Genomic DNA, 22,092 nt, shown 5'->3' with positions numbered 1-22,092 from the left:
TGACTCCATTTCCTAATACATAAAATGGGAATAATAACAGCACCTACTTTCCAGGATTGTTGTGATGATAAAAATGAAATAATATTTATAAAGCACTTTGAAAACTCCAATGTATAAATGCTAGTTATTATTGTTATTATTTTGTTCAATTAGATTGCCATGTCTTGATCCAGAAGACTCTGTAAAACAAAACTGGTAAATGTTACAACGTGACTGTGGTGGTGAAGAGTCTAATGGGCACAACCATATCTTAATACCACCTGAACTAGGTCTGAAAATTTGTTTTTATTTATTTTTATAATAGCTTTTTATTTTTCCAAATCCTTGCAAAAATAGTTTTCAACATTCACTTTTGCAAAATCTTGTGTTCCAATTTTTTCTCTTCTCTCTCCTCCCCTACAGAGCAAGCAATCCAATATAGGTTAAACATGTGCAATTCTTTTAAATATATTTTTGTATTCATCAGGCTGCTCAAGAAAAATCAGATCAAAAAGAGAAAAAACACAAAAAAGAAAAAAAAGCAAATAAATAAACAACAACATGAAGTAAAGATACTATGCTTTGATCCACATTCAGTTTTCATGGTTCTTTCTCTACACGTAGATGGATCTTTTCATCACAAATCTATTGAAATTGCCTTGAATCACCTCATTGTTGAAAAGAGCCAAGTCCATCACAGTTGATCATCACATAATTTTACTGTTACTGTGTACAGTGTTTTCTTGATTCTGCTCACTTCACTTAGTATCAGTTTATATAAGTTTTTCCAGACTTCTCTGAAATTTTTCTGAAATCAGCCTGCTCATCATTTCTTATAGAACAATAATATCCATTACCTTTATATCATAATCAGAAATTCCCCAATTGATGGGCATCCACTCGATTTCCAGGTCCTTGCCACTACAAAAAGAACTGCCACAAACATTTTTGCACTTATTGTTCCTTTTCCCTTTTTTTATTATCTCTTTGAGATACAGAACCAGTAGTGAAACTGCGGGATCAAATGGCATGCATAGTTTTATAACCCTTTGGGCATGATAGTTCAAGGAAAAATTAATGGAGTTTCATGAGAATGTTACATGAAAGGAGAACAATAGCAATAAAGTTTGAAAGGCAGTTATCTGAAATCTAGAAGAGGACAAACAACCAGAAACAGCTTTTGGCACATAAGTAAATGAAAAAAGTTGAAGGACTTTCTTTGGTCTGAAAACAGCTTTCAAAAACACATAAGGAAGGAAAATATCCCTGTATGTCTTGGGAGTTTTGATATTTAGCTTAAATATTATATTTCCTTATATTAGGGTTGTGTTTTTATAAAGAGACAATATTATTGGAAAAATAAGATATGAAAGATTCATGGTTTCATCCGAATGAGCTTGAGTATGGAGCCACCATCTACAAAAGGTCTTTGAAACCTAAAATTGATAATGTTGCACATTACTGCCCTAATGGCAAGAGCAATTCTGAAAAGGTGAATAAATCCCTTTGGGAACTGAATCTGCAAGGCTAAATTTGGAAAGTGACAACTTTGTCAGTAGTATATTACCTTTTTTTTAAAAGTTAATTTAAAGTTAAATATATCCTCTAGTTTTTATATTCAGACAATTATGAACCAGGGAATATTGTGCAAAAAGCATTTTGTTGTTCCAAAGCACAACACCTGAGAGCATCAGTACTTCATTGCCCTTCTCTCATTACTGTATTTGAATGCAATATAACATTCATAATAATATTTGACATGTTTTTCACATTTCCATTTGAATGTCTTGCCATCACTTCAGATTCATGTCCAAGAGTATACTCATCTTCTTTCCTTCTTAGCCAGCTCCCCCTTCCCAAATTCCCCATTTTTTTTCCATGGCACCACTAAAGAGAAACAAGCATTCCACACAAGGTCCTTTCCAAGCTTCTTTGTGGAATAAGGTTTTTCGAAGGCACAGGAAGTCATGCACCCAGAGAGAAGAGATGAGAAATTTTTCTCTTTCAAATTATGTTTGTGACCATGACCTTAGCAAGTTCAAAGACAATTGACAGTTAGGCTCTTATGTTTCTGTAACAATTGGACAACACCCAAGAATATTTCCAGAAAGATTTCCAATATTGTCATCTCTTCTTATTGGATATCTAATTATATGTTTTTAGGGGATATGGAAAAAACTTTATGTTTGTGTTTAAGTTGTTTCATTCTTTTTAACACTTGAAGCATACAGAATCACAGAACTTCAGATCTGGCAAGAATCACAGAATCATAGATTTAAGTCTGGAAGGGAATTCAGGTCATATAGTCCAACTCAGAAATGAACTAAAATCCATTCTACAGTCTTCCCAACAAGACACTCAACCTCCTTTTGAAAAACCTCCATTAAGAGGAAGCTCTTTATTCATTCTGCTTTTGAATAATTTTAATTAAGAAATTTTTCCTAAGGGTAAGTCCAAATCTATCCCTTTGTAGATTCCAACCACTGCCTTATTTGATCAAGCAGAACAAATCTAATTCCTTCATACATTTATAGATCATACTTCTCCTAAGTCTGCTCTGGTTCAAGCTAAAGAGCCTCAGTTCTTTCAAACAAATGTCATTTGATGTGGTCTCTAGCCAATTCACAATTCTTATCACCTTACCATGGATACAACAGACTTATCAGATTTATACTTCATTGTGAAATTCAGAGCTTCTTTTATGATTCAGAAAATGACTTGCTGTACAGGTCTTATGTGAGGATCAGTTGATATTAGTGATGTGAAAACAGCTTGAAATTATAATTTGCATATGAATATGAGGTATTACCAAATTCTAATGTGCCTCAGCTGCTCAATGGATTGTTTTGGTCATAAGAATATGAGATTTAGTCACAGAACATGAGGTTATTTTCCGGAACAGTTATATTCTATCTATGTGACCTTAATTAAGTCATTTCACTTTAGTCCTCAGTTTTTGTTCTATAAAAAAGAATTTTGAACTAGCTGCTCTCCAAAGACCCTTTTAACTTCAAAATTGATGACCTTTTATAGCAAGAAGGTTCAGCTATGTTTACCTAATACTTGTCAGAAGCAACTAATTTATAGTTCAAGGCCATCTGCATGGAGACAGAATGAAAGACAGAGAGGATGTTGTGGATGGGAAGATGGAAAATGAACCCAGTTACTGTGGAATTTATATTACTGGTCCAATGAGTTTTGATTTTAGAGTATAAACCTGTTAGACAACAATTATAATACATTATATCATTCTTCAACTTCATCCTTACTTTCATGAAGTTTACAGTCCAGAATTAGGACCCCAAGAGGCCATTTCATTTTGAGAATAGTAATTACTCATATTGTATGACATTTTAATGTCTCTAAAATGCTTCTCTGAAATAATCTTATTAGATAGAATACAAGTTTTGTCAGTTAATCAATCAAATATTTTTAAAACTTTATTTTAATTTTTAATAATGCTTTTTATTTTCAAAATACATGTAAAGATATCTTTGAATATCCCTGCAAAACCTTGTGTTCCAAATTTTTCTTCCTCTGTTCCCCCATTCTCTCCCCCAGACAGCAAGTAATCCAAAAAAGGTTAAATATGTGCAATTCTTCCAAATATATTTCCACATTCATCATGTTGCACAAGAAAATCAGGTTAAAAAGGAAAAAAATGAAAAAGAAAAAAAAAACAAGTAAACAACAACAAAAAGTGATCCATATTCGGTCCCCATAGTCCTCTTTTTAGATACAGATGACTCTCGCTATCTCAAGTCTATTGGGATTGGCCTGAATCACCTCAATATTAAAAAGAGACAGATCCTTCACAGCTGAACATCACATAATCTCAACAAGCATTTTTTAAGTACAAAGTTCCAGGCACTGTGCTAAGAGGTAAGGATACAAGTACAAGGAAAAGAATAGTTCTTGCCTTCAAAGAACTTGTATTCTAATGGTGGGAAGGACAAGAATATTCACACAATTTTGTGATGAAATCAGGAAAATGAAGAGTGACTTTCCTGGAATTTTTTTCAGAATGGAGATTTTTAGAAGAGTACACCAGTGGGAGAAGATAACTATGCAAGGGTAGAGGGAAAAGGGAACTGAGTGATGGTGAAAAAGTCCAGGGAATGAAGGTTGACTGTCTTAGACCCTTCCTCAGAGTGGAGTTTATAGAGAAACTTTGTAACTGAGCAAACAGGCTTAAAATGTTAAATTATTTTTCCAAAGTCATATAGTTAATAAGTGGAAGAACCAAGATTCAGTTCAGCATTTTTCTATGACACTTCATTACTATCCCAGACACTTCACTCTTTCCCAGAAGATTTCATATTTTTTAAGTTGCCTCAGTTCTTCTGATTTTTTTCTGTGAAATGTGGTTAATTCTTCTTGAATGTGGAAGAAAAATTATTTGTTTCCAGTGTTTGTGTTATTACTTTGAAATAGGCCTGGGGCACTTATGTTAAGATTGTTTGTTTCTTAAGTCTGAACCCTGACTAACACTCTAAATACACAAATTGTTAAGTCATCTTGGAATTGAAATTGACCTGGAACCTTAGAGACACTTTTCTAAATGAAAAATTAGTCCTGAAAGACTTGGACAAGCCACAGGCTCTTGTGGGTATTATGACAAGTAGAAAAGAGGCCCAAAGTGTAGGATTACTTTTGGAAACAGAGAATATACCTGATGGGTTCTGGTCAACCCAAAGTACACATTTGCTCAGTAAGCAAACAGATGATAAATAAATGTCATGGAGTATTTAAAATATTAACCCTCAAAACCCCAGAGTTCTTGAGCCCCTCTGAGCTGATTTAAAAAAGAAATCTAAAGATTTCTTGGAAAACCCTATGAGAGTGAAAGCAAAATCAGCTGAATCAGTTTTTTTTTTATCTTAAGAAACTATTGAAAGAGGGATGGCATGATGGGGAGAATCTGCTGGTTTACTTGACTGCTCTACTTAAATTAGAATCTGTGATCAAATACAATCTTGGTGATTGATATACACCAGAATTAACAGGATTATCTCTATTTCTGCCATTGGGAATTGCAATGCTTTTTTCTCCCTTTAAAATGGTTGAATATGCCAGTTTTTTCTACATGTAGGTTGAATGTTCTGTAATTGCCACTCTATATAGTTCTGGCCAGTCACCTGCAATGTGCCAGCCAAGTAATATAGTCAGATAAATGGCTAGATTTGGAGCTGAGAAGACCTGATTTCACATCCAGTCTCAGACACTAGTTGTATCAAGGAAAGTGGTCAGTGACTTCTGCCTTCCTCAGTTCCTCATCTAACGGTGGAGATAATAAATAGCATCCCAGAGTTGCCATAACAACAAAAGTCATAACATTTATAAAAATGATTTTCAAAATGATTAAAAACATTACAGAAGTGATAACTAGTATTTTTAGATAGATGGGTGGCACAGTGGAGTCAAGAAATCCTGAGTTCCAATCCAGCCTCAGATACTTATTAGCTATATGATCATGGGCAAGTCACTTAACCCTGTTTGCTTCAATTTCCCGGAACTATAAAACAAGCAAATAATTCCAGCATGTTTGTCCAGCAAGAAAACCCCAAATATATAGACACAGTTGAAACAACTGAACATCAACAAAAGCATTATTATTTTTGAGGTTCTATAACATTTAAGCCTGTAGAGAAGTCACCACCACACAGAAGACCTCCTTCTACAGTGAAGGAGCAGAGTTTATATGGAGAAGATGCTCACCCTCTTAGACTGTCTTTGCTAGTTACCTGTGAAAATCATATATGCCCCTCCCTCAGGATGCTTACATTCTGGGTTTCTCTTGCTCCTTTCCCCAGCCACATGTTTGTTGTGACACAGTTATAGCTCAGTTTCCTGTGTCCCTGGCTCTCATTTTTCATTTATTTTTAAGGAACTTAGAAGACACGTTGATTTCAGTGTTCTTGACTAGTGGTATCAGCATAGAAATCTTTCAGGCTGTATATTGACTTAGCTTTAAAATTAATAATAATATTTATTTTTATTAATTTTGTTAGGTATTCCTCTACATTTTAATCTGGTTCAGGCAGCATTTGTTTTAGGGATTATTTGTTTGACATCTTTGGTCTAGATTATCTATCTCCCCTTGCCCCCCAACAAATTATGGGAAGTCTCTCTTATTAATGACCCATCTTTGTCTGACACTCTATATAAGTGTGATCCCTGAATGGCTTGGTGTACAAAGTTTATATCATGCCCAAGCCCCTAGCCCAGTCAGTGAGTTTGGAATAGTAATGGGTGGAGGTATATAAAATGCCCTCTATGCTGGTTCCCATTGGGATTTGCCCCATCCATCCCCACCATGACTTCCATTACTATGTCACAAGTATTGCTCTTCAGAAATTTTTTTCTTTTGTTCTCCAAGGCCTAAAAAGAGTAGAGGGAAAAAGTACTAGATTCTCTGTATATTTTTCCCTTCTTTTTCCAAGGCAGAGGGAAGAGAGCCCTGGATATAAGCCTATGGAATATTAAGTAATACATAGTAACAGTAAGCTGGCTACATGATACCAAAAAGTTTAACAATATTTGAATGTATCCAAATGGTTGTTTTTAACTACTCCTCAAGAGATTTAACATATGAAAACAATCCAGATGATTATAAAAACCAGTTAAGGATATTAAAAATGACTTGGAAGTCCTATATCATATTTGCAAAGTAAATCTAAAAATCAGTCAACCTTTATTAAGAAGGATACAAATTGGAAAAAAGACAGTTAGATTTGGCACTGAAGATATCAGTAACTTTGGAGAGCCTGGTTTCAGTTGAATGATGAGATCAGAAGTCAGACTACAAAAAATTAAGAAGAAAATGACAGAAAAGGAAGTGGAGGCATGCATTATAGATGGCTTTCTAGAGATTTTAGCAGCAAAGGTAGTAGAGAGCTAAGACAATAGAATAATATTGCCAGTTAACAATATATTGATTAAATAATAGTATAGCTTAGGGATTTGAGCAATGCAGGACCAAGATGATTTTGTAAGTTCTTCAAAGGATGTATTTGAGGCAAGAAAATCAGTAGGGAAAACTTGAATAAATTCAGATATGAATTAATATGAGTTTGGGCAGTAGCTGTGACAAGAAATGAAGAGGAAGTGCGCCTAAGTAACATGGCAGAGAAAAATGAGTTGCTGAATATTGGGAGCAAAGAAGGAAGGAATAAAAAAACTAAATTTAAGTCACGAGCCTGTGGAAGTGGGAGTCTATGCCTGTCTTTGTAGCTGATGGAGAAGTCATGAAAGGCTGCCTAATTTGAGGAGAAATGATTAGACTACAACACTTCTGGGCTCTATCACATTTTTCCCCTTAAGCATGAGGTATAGAGTTAAGAAAAGGGAGGACAGTCTTAACCTATGATTTAGTTGATTTGGGGCTGTTCTGTGAGGAAATTCTTTACTCAGATGTAGAACTTAAGGAGGTCTGCAACTTATAGTTTTAGTTGTCTGGGAGAACTGAGAGGAATATTAATAATGATAATAGATAATGTTTACAGGGTGCCCACTATTGCCAGGCACTGTGCTAAATGCTTTCACAACAATCTTGGGAGGTAGATGCTATTATTATCCCCATTTTAAAGATGAGGAAATGAGACACATAGAAGTTAAGTTACCACCCAGATTGGTAAGCATTTCAGGCTGGATTTGAAATCGGGTCTTCTTGACTCAGACCCAGAGCTCTCTCCATTACACTACCAAACTATCTTCTAGTGAGTTTAATAATAAAAGACTAGCTATTTATAGAAAGTTGTGATCTCATAGGTATGACGTCATAGTTTGAGCCCTTCCACCCCCTGCACCCCGTCCAGATCCCACACTGCCATGGACAATTATTTCCATAAGAGAGGAATGTACCCAGTCTGCTGGTATCCCCCCAATCTGTCACTGTCCTATCTGATTCTTTTTTTCCTGGCTTAACATAATTTTAAGATCATACATTCAAATCATCATTGCTAGCATGCTACAACCTGTTTACTTTGACTGTAACTCCTTTCCAATGCTGTTTGGGTTAATTGCTATTTTGATTCTTCAAAGTTCATAGAGTTTCATAGTATTATAGATGGACCTTTGTGACATCAAGCAGCTTGGGATAATTAAAAGCACAGTGCACTTTCCTAAATGAAATCCAGTTTATTCCTCCTATTTCTCATTTCTGGGCCCAGTTCACTGCCCATTTGCAACAGGTCTCCATGATATATATTGATGGCTGGACTCAGTGGACAGCTAATCCAGTTTCATGTCATAATCTGGGCACTAGTATTAGTAATAATTACCAGCTCAGTCATCTTGTCATCTTCGTGTAGCTTATTCATGCCTTTGCAATGCTATCCCGTCTGCCTGGAACAACCTATCCACTCTTCTCTGCCAATCTCTATGCCTCATCTCTTTAAAAATCCAAATCAGAATTTACCTACTTAAGAAATCACTTGATACTTGACTCTTCTTGGATAGTTCACTCTTACAAGAGACACCCACATTTCTTGGATGGTAAAATAGATATTGACTTGACCTTTATAATCTTTAAATTGTTGTAAATCCACATCGTTCACTTTTCATTTTTTTCCTCTGTATTTTTTATTCCAAACAAATGTAAGGAAATAATGAGTAGACTATTGGCTCAATTTTCCTTTTGATGGATGTATTGTTAATATGAGAAAAAGAGATGTGGGTGATAAATTCCATCTGCCTCCCATGTGGTTTGTAACTGACTCATAAGGTGGAAATCTCATTAGGCAGATGCAAAATATTTCTTTATTGGAATCTCCATCCTGTGAGTTCAATTCAACAAACATTTATTTAGGACCTACTGTGTGCTAGAATCTTAATAATTTTCCCTTTTCCTGAATAACTAATAAATCAGTTTTATATTCTTTGAAAGTTTTTTTTTTTTTGTTCATTCTAAGTAACCCATTTGTTCTACACCCTATATTTCTTACTGCTAATTTTGAGATCCTATTGGGCCTCCTCTCATATGATCTTTGATCCTTAGTTGTTAACAGTTTTTCAAAAATATGTTCCTTGGCAAAATGATTAGCAAGAATACAAAATCACATGATAGTTCTGAAGATTTTCCTGTACTTTCCCCAAAATTTTTTAAAAGTTGCCATCCTCAGACTATTGCCTTGACTGGTTTTCCAGTAGCCAGACTAGAATTGTGATGAGTCAGCCTCACTCAATCTCTTATCCAGGCCACCATGTAACAAATACCAGGAATCTGAAAGATGGTTGACTGAAGCCAGGGCTGTTGTCTGTATCCATTAATAGTTTATTTTTCTTCTACACGAACTGGGCCATATGGGGATCAAAACTTAAGCCTAATCCTCCCCAGCTGTTAGTGTTCTCTCCCTCCTCAGATATTCTTAGGACATTTTGTTTGATCCCTTCTTTGTCTTTCTCACTTCCTATCTCACATTATACTTTTGCATGTACATACTTTATCTGCACAATAGACTATAAGCTCCTTGAGCACGGGAATAGGTTTTTCCCCCCTCTAGCATAGGATATCACACATAGGTGCTTCTTCTTATTAAAAATAAATAATTAAAATTAAATATTATTACTAATAATAATTACCAGAATTTGGTTATCACTTTATGTTCACAAAGCATTTGATAGATATCATCTCATTTAACCCTTATTTGACTATTATTATCCCAATTTTTACAAATAAAGAGTTTGTCTTGGTTTTAGTAAGATAGATATTAAGTGACTTGCTCAGTGTTATATAGCCAATAAGTTTGAAAAGTTGCAGTTCTTCCTAACTTCAGCTTTAACAGTCTAGACAATGAGCCATCTTGTTGTTATCAGTCATGATCCTTTGTGACCCCATTTTGGATTTTCTTGCCAAAGATACTAAAGTGGTTTGCTCTTCTCCAGTTTATTTTACAGATGAGGAAACTGAGTTAAGTGACTTGCCCAGGTTGACATGGATTATAAATATTTAAGGCCATATTTTTACTCAGATCTTTTGACTCCAGATTCTATCTACTGAGTCACCCAGCTGCTCACTGGGCCATCTAATGCTCTTAGCATTTTTAGCATCATAGTCTAACTAATAGAACTATGAAGCCCAGATAGTCCCAAATTTATTATAGGTCTGATTATAAAAATAAAATATTCTTCATATTTTCTTATATTAGACTATTAGGACCCAAATTAACTCAGAAATTACTTTATCACCACTGTTATTAGAAATACTTTGTGCCACTAAAAAACTTTCACTTGATAGAACATCTTCAAATATCTTCAAATCTTCAAATATGGTGGCCAGGAATAGAAGCTTAATTTCTAAGCCCCCAAACCAGATTTTCCTAGGTTTTCCACTCTTCATAGTAATGACCATAAGTGTCTTCACTCTTCATTTTGGGGAACTCCTCTCCTTTCACAGTCCCCACCATCTGCAAAGGCAACTTTTTTTGATGGCACCCAACACTTTGCAAAGTACTTGCAATATGATATGTTGATACTCTCAATTCTGATGCCTGTAAAATACTAGCCATTGACATGTGTGACTAATCTGTGGAATTTGATAAATGCTAATATCTTCCCTGTAATGGATGAGTGATATATTTCAGCTGTTGTCACAGCCAGCTGACTTCTCTTTATGTCTGAATAAATGGATCGTGAACATGTTTTAAAGAGTTTTGGGGACATGTTTCTCTTTCACATATTGTTATAATTTTAAAAATTCTCATCTATCTGTTCAACAAGAATATACCTCTGAAGATACTTCTGGAATAATTCAGTTCAATAAAATTCAATAAAATATTTACTAAGCATCCAATAGTTGATACAGTGAGTAGAGCACCAGACTGGAAAGCAGAAAACTCTGAGTTCAAATCCAACCTTATTTACATACTAGATCTGGGGAAAGTCATCTATCCCCTATTTGCTTCAATTCCTCATCTGTAAAATGAGAACACATTTTGTGGTGAGAAGGAAGTGGCAAACCATTTCAGTATCTTTGCCAAGAAAAACTCTGTGGACATAAGTCCATGAGATCATGTAGACTTAGACACAACTCAACAACAACAACAATTTGGTTAGCCCTGAGAGAGTAGCAAAATTTTGAAAAGATGCAGTTGCTGTCCTAACATGATTATATTCAACAAAGAGATAAGACATATACATAGGTAATTATAATATGCAATTGTGAGTGAGAAGCATTTTAGAGATATACATTTATGGGAGGTAAGAAGAGTTATGTCTAGGTTAGAGCAAGGGTGGGGAACATCCAACCCACAAAATCATTTGCTAAGGCAATTGCTAGTGGTGGAGAACTCCTACCTAGGTACAATAACCTCCCACTGCTTGACTTCTATAAGTTGATAATTTTGTATGGTCCATGAATGATGTTACAAATATCCAAATGGCTCTTGGCAGAAAAAAAAAAAAGGTTCCCTGGATTAGAGGATCAAGGAAGGCTTCCTGAACAAGATGGCAATTAAGGTGCTAATTACAAGAATGGCTAGGAATTCAGCAGATGAAGAACATAGAACAACAACTCATTCAGGGAGTAGAGAAGAGTCTAGTTTGACTTGATCAGAGAATATGTAAAGAAATAGAACAGCTGCAGTTTGTAATAAGCCCTGAATGTAACACAAAGAAAATTGAGCTTTATCAGATGTGCAAAAGATAGCCATTAGATTTTTTGGGGAAAAAAGGGTTACATGACCGGGGAAGAGTATTAAAGATATATTAAAGATGAGAAGTTACGAAGCCTTTTAGGAGGCTATTTTGATAGGCCATTTGGGTTATAATGAAAATCTGTTGCAGGATAGTATCAATGAGAAGAGAGAAGGTGGAGATAATTGTTTTGGGGTAGTTAGAATACAGTTGTGAGTTGATAACTGATTGGATATGAGAATTGAGCGAAAATGAATAATTAAAGAACCTCAAGTTTTTAAATGTGGGAAACTAGGTGAGTGATGATGTTATTAGCAAGAAATACTGAAGTCATAGGATTGGTTTGGGGGAGAAAGATAATAAACTTGGCTTTTGAATTTGAGGTCTCATTAGGATATCCGGTGGAGACATTTTAAGGAAGCAAGTCAGAGCTAGAGATATAGATTTGGAAGTCACTTGTCTAGAAGTGATGTTGTGGGGTCAAGTCTTTACCATGGACCACCAATATTGTCCAGGGCATTTTCTTGGCAGAGATACTGGAGTGGTTTGGGACTTCTCCAGTGCATTAAAATAAACAGGGTTAAGTGATTTGCCCAAAGTCACACAGATAGTAAAGTGACTGAGGCAGGATTTGAACTCAGATATTCCTAATTTCAGATCCAGCATTCTATCGACTGAGCCACCTAACTGCCTAGGGATGATAGTGGAAGCCAAAGGAGTGAATAAGGTCACCAAATGTGTACATAGAAAGAAGCCAGCCAAGAACATAACCTAGCAAAAATTTCTACTCTGGCACATCATTAATTTGTTCGTTTCTCTCTCTCTCTCTCTCTCTCTCTCTCTCTCTCTCTCTCTCTCTCTCTCTCTCTCTCTCTCTCTCTCTCTCTTTACAGAAACTATCTCCTAGCCATATCTCTTCTCTCTACTCATACCAGTGATTTGTAAAAACTAATGTAATACTTTACATTTCCCCCCATTAAATGATATTTTATTATAACATCATAGATGTAAGACTGGAAGGGATATAAAAGTTTATGTAAATCCCCCATTTTCCAGATGAGGAAACTGAGACCCAAATTATATAAATCAATGTTTGGAAAACTATGTCCCAGGAGTCAACCCCAGCCCTTAGCCCATTTTTATATGCCCTACAAACTAAAAATGGTTTTTATACTTTTAAATGGTTTGTCATCCCCTGCTTTAATTGACTTAGACTAAGTCACCAGTAATAAATAGCAATCAGAATTCAAATTCAGCTTCTCTTGATTTAACAGCCAACTCTTTTCTCTCTCCTACTGGGCCTTCCCTTAGAGTTAATCCTTTGTCAGCCTGCAGAGTTTTTTGAATCCTGATTCTGTCCAACAGTGATCCTAGTTATTTCCCCCAACTTCCTGTTAATCCATAAATTTGTAGTACTTATTTAGCAAGATATAGATAAAAGAAGGAGGAAAATAGGTGGCTCAATAGATAAGAGTGCTGGACCAGGAATTAGGAAGACCTGAATTTAAATCTGACTTCAGACACTTACTAGCTGTATGACCTTGGGTGAGTCACTTAACCCTGCTTGTCTCAGTTTTCTCATCTGTAAAATGATCTGGAGAAGAAAATGGCAAATATTCTAATGCCTTTGCCATGTAAACCCCATGTCTATGGGGTCACAAAGAGTTAGACATGACCACAACAACAACAAGAAGAAAAAGAACATATTCGAGAAACTTTAAAGATCTATCTAGGAAAGTGCTTTCAGTGACTGCTAGTGAGATATAGTGCTTCTTTGTAGAGAAGGCATTAACACATATCATTGTAGAGATTACCTATCCATGTCAGTGACTAGCATCTTAACAGAAGTCAGTGTGGCTTTAATGTCCACTATGAAAAGCAGACAGTCTTCTCCCTTTTATCTCTCCTTTCTTCAAAGCTCAACTCAAGCATCATTTACTACATAAAGCCTTTCCTGATCCTCGCATTGCCAGAACTTCTCCTACTCCCATAATCTTCTATATAGTTTATACATGACCTTATATATAGTTTATATTTGTGTGCAACTCTCTTCCAATTGAATATAAAATTTTGGGGACAAAGGTTTCATTTTTATCTTCATATTCCCAGTGTCCAGGCTAGTGTCTGGAACATATCAGGTCCTTAATACATGATTGTTGATCATTTGATTGATTTAAACAACTTCATGAAACATGATGGAAACAGTCTTGTGACTTGTCCTTAAGTGCACAGGCTGGATTCATTTGGGTCTTTTAAATTAAGTTGGCACGTGGAGATCCCTTAAAAGACTGGAGAAGTTGACAAATATCATCTGCTTATGTCGTGAGGGCATGAGGACGAGAGTGACAGATGCAGGATTCTGAATGGCATCAAATAAAGCAGCAACATTCTTTGGCTATTGTTATTTCATGGTGACTTTTCGGCAGCCTTCTCTATTGCCTTCAAAGCTTTCCTTTAAGAATAAAAATTAAGTCAATGTTGTTTGCTGTTTCTTGATGTAATATTGTTGTTGATCCAGATGACAATAGTTCGTGTTCAAGCTGTTCTGATCATAAAAGCAAAGCTCTCAAGACAAAGAGGGAAGCTCTTCCTCAGGCTGAAAGTCACATACTTGTTGTGACCCACAAAGAGCATGTTTATTGTAGGGGAATTGGTTGCCAAGGCTGGGCTGTGATCTGATTTTTTAAAAATAGGCTTTAGCTCTGGAAGGGATCTTAGAATCATCCTTCATTATTCAGGTAAGGAAACTGAGGAACAGAGAGAGAGGAAATAGCTTGCTTAAGAATCAAGTAAACATTAAGTAGCAGAGCCATGATTGACCCCGAGTATCAGAATGCATCTAGGCACAAGTGCTTTTTCAGCACTGCCTAAGAATGCATGTACTGCTTCTCTGGAGCTGAGAGTAAAAGCTGCTTTCACTGCCTTTCTAGCAACCTCAAATAAAGATGGGGTAAATGGTCTGTTTCTGAGAGCCAGCAGCACTTTGTATGGTTTTGAGAGAGGGAAGCCTGTGTAAAAGGATCATTTAATGTATATTTTGTCATTTGTCCTATATCTGTGAGTTGTAAACACGATACTTCTATCACGTGGCTAATTTTATATGAGTGTCTGCCTATGTATGGTGTTGGTAAACAGGATTTAGCATGATGAAAATATAAATATGACTGGGCTCTCAAGAGGTAATATCAATGAAAATGCTACATTCACCATGTTGTCAGATGATGTATGTAAATACATACAGGGGTTTTATTCCCAACCCATTAATATAATTATAGATTATTTGAATCAGTAGACTATTGGGTGTTAAGGAATTTTCCTCCAAAAATATGAACAATTCCTTAATCAATTGGAAAAAATAGAATACTTTGTGTGTTGGATGAAGGCAGATGATGACATAGGAAATATTTGATTGGCTGAAAGAATCAGACATACTTGTGGGCTCATATATAAAAAGAGCATTCAGTCCAGAGGTGGGCCAGCTCAAGATCTAAAGATTCTAGTTTCAGGGTTGGAGCCAAGTCAAGGAGATAGAATTGATATTGGAGGAAGAGAGTGTTTCCTTTTCCCATTCCCCCTTTTTCCACTGAGCACATCATTAAAAAAGTGGATAAAAAGCAGATGATGAATCCTCCTAGGATCAGAAAGCCACAAAGAGGAGAATACTCTTCTGATAGCAGTGACATGCCGAGGACAAAGGACTTTCAAAAAATGGTTAACTGAAAAGGGAGACAGCATCAAGGAGTGTAACCCCTGGGGCAGCTAGCATAGTAGAAAGAGTGCCAGTCCTGAAGTCAAGGGGACCTGAGTTCAAATTCAGCCTCACACACTTAATACTTCCTAGCTGTGTGCTTGGGCAAGTTACTTAACCCCAATTGTCTCAGAAAAAAAAGGAGCGTGACCCCTTGTATCAGAGAAATGCACTTGCTCAGAACTCAAAGCTTTGAATTAACTTTTGCCACATATAGCATACCCTATCATACATTTAAGTTTGAGTTCATTTTCCCGTGCACCCCTATGTATTTTGGGGAAAGTATTCCCTAGGATTTTGAGGGGGGGAATATTTGTTCTGATCTTCCTAGATCTTTGTTAAAAGCTAATTAAGTCCAGCTGACTAATTGCTGACAGAAAATGTGGGGGAGGGAGAGGGTGCTCCTAAATAATATTATTAGAAATCCCGCTCATGAGGATTACCCAGAGAATACAGAAAAAGAGAAAAGATCATTGCTGCTCCTCTAAAAACCCAACAAGCCAGTCCCAATGAGATTTGAATACGAAGAAGTACAGATGTAGGTACAGGACAACAAATAAGTGTTAGATTCTGTGGAAACAGCAACAAGAACAAAACAGTCACTTCCTTTTGAAGCTTGCATTTTGGGGAAGGGAAGGATTAACAATATGAACATAAATACATAGAAAATAATTTCAAAAGGGAGAGAGAGTTAATAGCTGGATGTTTGGGAATGAGAAGGTGATCAGATAATGTCTTGGGTGAGTTCTGGTACCTAAATTGTTCTATGGAGGAAAGTAGGGATTCTTTGAGGCAAAGATGAGAAGAGGAGGGTAAACTACTTGTGCAAAGGAATAGCAATGAGAGGTGGGATGCTTTTCTCAAAAGACAGATCACAATCTAATTTGAATACAATGGAGGGCATATGAAGGGCAGAAATGTGAAAATAGGGCAGAAGGTAGATGAGATTCTTCAAGGGAAAGTTAAGGCACATAAGGACTGGAAAAAGATACTCCCCTTCCTTTTTTCAATGCAGTAGAAGACCAAGGAGATTGGAATCACATTAACTTGTTTCTATAAGGATTAACTATGTATACTCTAATTTCTATTCCATTAGTAAAGGAGGGAAGGTAATTTTGTACTCTACTTAAAACAGAAATCTTTCCCTTTCTACTTGGACTCTCAAGCTATCCCCTGCTCCCTGAGATGATATATAAAATTTTAGAAAAATAGCAACTTTTATACATTGAACATTTCTCACTTGGTTCACTTAGCAACTCTTCTTAAGAACCTTTTCCAGCCTTGGAGACCATAATGCTCAGCCTTGTCTTATAAGAACACCTAGTTTTACACTCAAATTTGATACCAGAATTTCTGTAAAACAACACTCAGACAGAAAAATGAACAAGATTTTAAAACAGATTTTAAGTGGTTTCATTGCACAGTTACAAACAAATAACTCCCAAAAAGAAAGTTCTGAAACCTTTCCCGGAAAGGGATTCCCCCTTTAAAAACAAGACTTAGTTAAATGCTCATTTGAACATGTGTTTGGGGTTAACCAGATCAGGCAATAGGAAGGAGGCCAAGCGGCAGAGGATGTAGGAGGCAGATTTCCAAGCATGCTCACTGCTGCTCTTGCTTCCCTTCATGGTCCCAAATGGCTGGAAACATAGAAGTGGGGCTGAACTACATCCCCTGAGGACTCTGAGATTTAATACAGTTTGGTCTGACTTTAAGCATTACATGCATTCCTGCAAAGTGAATACCAGAGAAGCTGAGAGATGGAAAGGGATCTTGGAAATAATCTAATCCAATCTTTTTTTTTTTTTTTTAAACAAATGAGGAAATTGAGACTCAAAGACATTAAACAATATATTCAAAGTCACACAGTTTTTATCTGTAGCACCCAGACTAAAGGAGGTAGAATAAGGACGGGGGGTGAAGTGGGGGGGTGGTCTATATCACAGAGCCAACATTCATTTCCATGTATTATGTTTTTACCAGTTTATAGCCTAGGTCATGTAATTCCTCATCTCTGCCCCTGCAGATAGTGTTAGTCAAATGAACAATCCAGTCATATGGATTCTGTACACAAAGAAAAAAAAATCAGTATATTAAAATAAACCACACACATCTACTTCTTATTTTGCTGGAAGTTCCTACTGATATTTTGAGGCTTGAATGTTAAAGAAGCCACATTGGTTTTATCATTGTTCCAAGTATTCAGCATAACCAGATAGCTGGAAGGTCCACCTGGAAATGTGATTTTGCAAGAATGCACCAGTTCAAAGTCATTCACTTCAGGGCAAAGTAGGCACAATATCTTGAAAAGAAAGTTCTGAAGACTTTTTCAGACTTCTTTAGAATTTATGTAAATTTTTAGGCAAAGAATCTTTAAGAAATGGATATATAATTAAAAGTCAGATCATCTACAATCTACTTCTAGCACTGTTTTTTGGTTGGTTGGTTGGTTTTTGCTGACTTTGTGACTGTAGGTGAATCACAACACAACATATCCTAAATGGAGATCTCTTCTCCCAAAGCTGCCCTTCTTTCAAACTTGCAGATTTCTTTCGAGGGCATTACCATTTTCAAAGTAATGCAGGTTTGTGTAAATATTGACTCCTCATTCTAACTCACTCCACATATTCAGTCTCTTGCCAGATATTGCCATTTTCCCCTCCACTTCATCTCTCACATTCTACTCACATGGCTACCATTATAATTCAGATCTTTATCATCTCTCAACTGGAGTATCTCTGCCTCAAATCTCTCTCCACTCCAATCTATCTACTACATAGTTGCCAAAAATGATTTTCCTAATGATTTCCATTCCTTTACTTAATAAACTCTAATGGTTACTTGTTATCTCTAGGATAAAATATAAGTGCTTCTTTGGAACATGAAAAGCACTTTAAGCTTCTCCTGATATTTGTAGCAGTTAATGCTGTCCCAAGTTATGTGGCATTTTTTGGTGGAGTAAGGTTCTATCTATATACGTGTGTGTGTGTGTGTGTGTGTGTGTGTGTGTATTGTTCCTAAATCTAAGTTCCTTGAAGGCAGGGACTGCTTCCCTTTTGTCTTTGGATTCCCCATGGCCTAGCACAATGTTTAAAATATATCTGATGTTTAATGGATTATTGTTGATTGATTCATTGATTGGTTTATGTCTCCAGGACCTCAAATTCCTTTTTTTTCTGTAATGGAGGAGGTTGATTTAAATTATTTCTAAGACTCTTACCTCTCAAAGACAGTGTTTCTTCTAAAAATTCTATGAGATTCCAATTCTTTTAAGGCAGTCCTTTTGTACTAATGTATGTTGCAGCAGCAACCAAATTACCCATTAAAAGTGTGTGTTTGACTAGACTAGCTGAAAACAGTGTCAGGACCAGATTCCGTGTCTTAAAAGCCAGATTTGTCATTTTCTCAAAAATATATCCATTGGATCAGGAAGTCAAAGAAACAAAATATTTTACTGGGAAGTGGTTGAGAAAAGCCAAACCCTGGGATGACAATTTGGGGGTCAAATAATGGTCTTTAAAAATGAAGTATAAGGTCAAATCTATGGCATTATTTTTCAACCCTTAAATTTATATATAGATAGAGTCCTTTGTTTTAGTAAATTTAGGAACTAAATATTTAGAAATAAGAATCTGTTTAAAATCAAGCTTATATCTGTGGTTAGACAAGATGGGAAGGGGCCTTGGAGGCCCATATCATTCAACCTCTTTTGTTAGGGGGGAAGAAAGGCAGGTCTAGAAAGCTGAAGTGCTTTACCTATTTACTAGCAAAAAACAAATAACAAAACAACAACAACAAAAAATAGTACTGAAACTCGGGATTCCTGACTCCTAGAACCAAATGGAAAAACCACGGAATGGTTATAAGGCTTAACTGCTTACCTCTCATTGCTGGCAGCAGCTCCCCAACCTCAGAAAGTTTTGTATCTTAGCATCTACCAGAGAATACATGTCCATTTGCTATCTGGCTTTTGGACTGAGGCTGCCAACCTCCATCATTGTATCATAGGTTTGAGCCAGAGGAGTTCACTTAATCTAACCATTTCATTTTACATATAAGGAAATGAGATCCAGAAATAATATGTGAACATCCAAGAATTCAGCTTAGGTTCTTTTACCTTCAAATTGAGAACTCTTCTCTGTCTCTCTCTACTTCCTATATTTTAAGATTTCTTAGCAGGGGTTTCATCTTCTGTACCAGCTACATGTGTTGTCTTCACGATTCCACCTTTTTTTTTCCTTCTTTAGTTTTCTTTGCAATTTATTTGTGTAACTCATCCTTCTTCCACCTTGTCTCTTTCTATGTGCATGTTTCTTTTCTTGACTTTATATCAGAAAGGAGGAGGAGGAGGAGGAATTTGAAGAAGAAGAAGAAGAACAACCAATCACAGAACCCAATTCAGAGGATGAGGGAGAGGAAGATGCCTCCTGTCAGGTTAAAGACAGGTATCACAGTTGTGTACACTCTCTAATTGGACTCAAAACTAAAAGTTTCAATACTAATTCACTTTACTAATTTGTCATTGGCTGTTTTTACATTAAACTGGCCTATGTTTCATTTATTAAGTGACAAGAACTGGAAGGTTCTAGTTCAATACTCTCATTGTACAAATGAGGGAATTGGGCTCAAGGAGTATGGGTGTCTTACGCATGGTCACACAGACAGTAAACACCAAAGATGGGATTTGAATCCAAATCTTCTGATTCTAAAGAAAATACTCTTATGAAAACATTGTCAGTTAGTTTTCTACACAAACTTGGTTTATAGAAATGATTAAATATTTTTATTACAAAACTACTGCATTTATTCACATATTTTGTTTTTTTAAAAATTCAATTCAATACATGTTATTAGGCATCTACTGTATTAAAGGTGCTAGTGAGTAGTAGGGGAAAATCCAAAGGTAGATATACCCTGTCTTCCCCAAAGAGGCTTTTCTTCCATCAGGATGCAATTGAAATGTCAGTTTTTTACATGATAACTTTCCTAGACCTCTCAACTAGTAGTACTCTCCCTCCCAAACTACCTTGCATTTATTTACCTGTTACTTTGGAGAGATTTGGATTTATTCCTTTTATATTTTGGGGATATATAGTTTTAGGGAATTATATTTGTATGTATATATGCGTAGTTTATACATATATTTATTTTTATTAACTTGTTAACTATCCAATAGTTATGTGCACATATAACTATGTCTACATATTTCATGTATTACAACAGTACTTGTTATATATATACATATATATATGTATGTATGTATCTTTAGTAACTTAGTTAATCCCATTTTTTTCAAGTTAGCTATTATATTATGGATGAGATTATTAGAGATGCTCACTTTCATAGTATATTAAATACTTACACCCATTTTTTAATTGTTGTTGGGAAAAGGGAGAGACTATTTTCCAACCATGAACATGTGACTTTTTCTCAGGTCCTGAAACATTTTTGACCCAATAAACTAGTTCCTGCTGATCCCTTCCAGAACCTCCTGGGATAAAGATTACAAGGTTGATGATAAGAGAGAGTAGGGGATGATACCTGTAATTTAATTGATATTGGGAAGGGTTTATATGAATGTAGATTGGTACTTTTTCTACAAGTCTTAGAGAATTACCTGGGGCATGGATGATTTCAGTACCTTATCTAGCATCACACAGGCAATATGTGTCAGAGGCAAGACATGGATTCAGGTTTTTCCTGATTTCATAGCTGTCTTTCTGTTCACTACATCATAACCTCTCAAGAAAAGAAAGATATAAATACTCAGCTAAATACATAATAGAGCTACCCAGCCCCTAAAGGTATAAGTTCAGGAGAAGAAAGAAATATCTATGGGAACAAAGCTAGATAACTGAAAGGAATGGTAGTAGAAAAGAGTAAGGAAATTTGTGTGGCCCTCTTAATGTAATTTGAGAACTAGGAGGAAAAATAAACATTTATATCCAAAACACATATACATTTATACAAATACTCTCTCATACCCATGAAGCTCTATAGACCCTGGAAATCACATCCTCAAACTCATACAGATTACAGATAAAGTTGCAAAAGTGCCTCTTTCCTTTGTTCTTAAGAAGTAAATGCTTACGAAATTTTGAGTGAAAATTACAGTGACTTGGAAAAAAATTCTTTATAACTATGACAGTCCTTTTGCTCATAAGCTTTTGCTTATACTTAGACAGGTAGGGATGGTAATATCCTCTGACTAAACTTGTATGTATTTTAGTAAATTTTAGGGTAAGACATTAATTTGTCATTTTCCAACAACTACTATACAATTAAAAACTCAATACCTTCCAAGTCTCTAAAGAATAATTGATTTAAAAAACAAATAATGTGATGTGGTAGAAAAAAATTTTTTGAAGTCAGAAGACCTGGATTTGAACCTACTTACTACTTATTCAACCAGGTATTTAACCCTCCTAAACCTCTCTTTCCTCGTCCTTAAAATGAAATGATTGGACTAGATGTCCTCCAAGGACTTCCACCTCTAAATCTGTGACTCCAAAATCCTTTGAATTCTGAAATACAATCTATGGAGAATAAAAACCAAAACACATATCTTAGCTGATAATCATGAGACCTCAGGCCATTTAGTCTGCCTAATCATACTAATGAGGAAACTGAAGCCCAGGAAAAATTCAGTGGCTTGCTTAAAATCATTCAAAGTTCTAAATTTCTGAGAAGGAACATATCCCAGTGTACATATGGGATGCTTTGAGATGAAG

General features: G+C 35.8%; 1 protein-coding gene across 8 annotated transcripts in view; it reads left to right on the top strand.

Annotated features, from left to right (window-relative positions):
• FHOD3 (formin homology 2 domain containing 3) overlaps positions 1–22,092 on the top strand; it is a 652,613-nt gene that overhangs the window by 482,348 nt on the left and 148,173 nt on the right. For 5 of the 8 annotated variants that reach the window (XM_051969747.1, XM_051969750.1, XM_051969751.1 and 2 more), the window contains exon 11: positions 19,696–19,806. The exons of the other annotated variants lie outside the window; for them this stretch is intronic. In XM_051969747.1, the coding sequence (XP_051825707.1) occupies positions 19,696–19,806 (111 nt within the window). The remainder of the gene's footprint in view (positions 1–19,695; positions 19,807–22,092) is intronic. 8 annotated transcript variants of the gene reach the window in all.

The sequence above is a fragment of the Antechinus flavipes genome, chromosome 1 (genome assembly GCF_016432865.1).
Source record: "Antechinus flavipes isolate AdamAnt ecotype Samford, QLD, Australia chromosome 1, AdamAnt_v2, whole genome shotgun sequence".
NCBI lineage: Eukaryota > Metazoa > Chordata > Mammalia > Dasyuromorphia > Dasyuridae > Antechinus > Antechinus flavipes.
The sequence above is the reverse complement of the archived record's forward strand: the minus strand, read 5'-3'. Positions and strand labels throughout refer to the sequence as shown.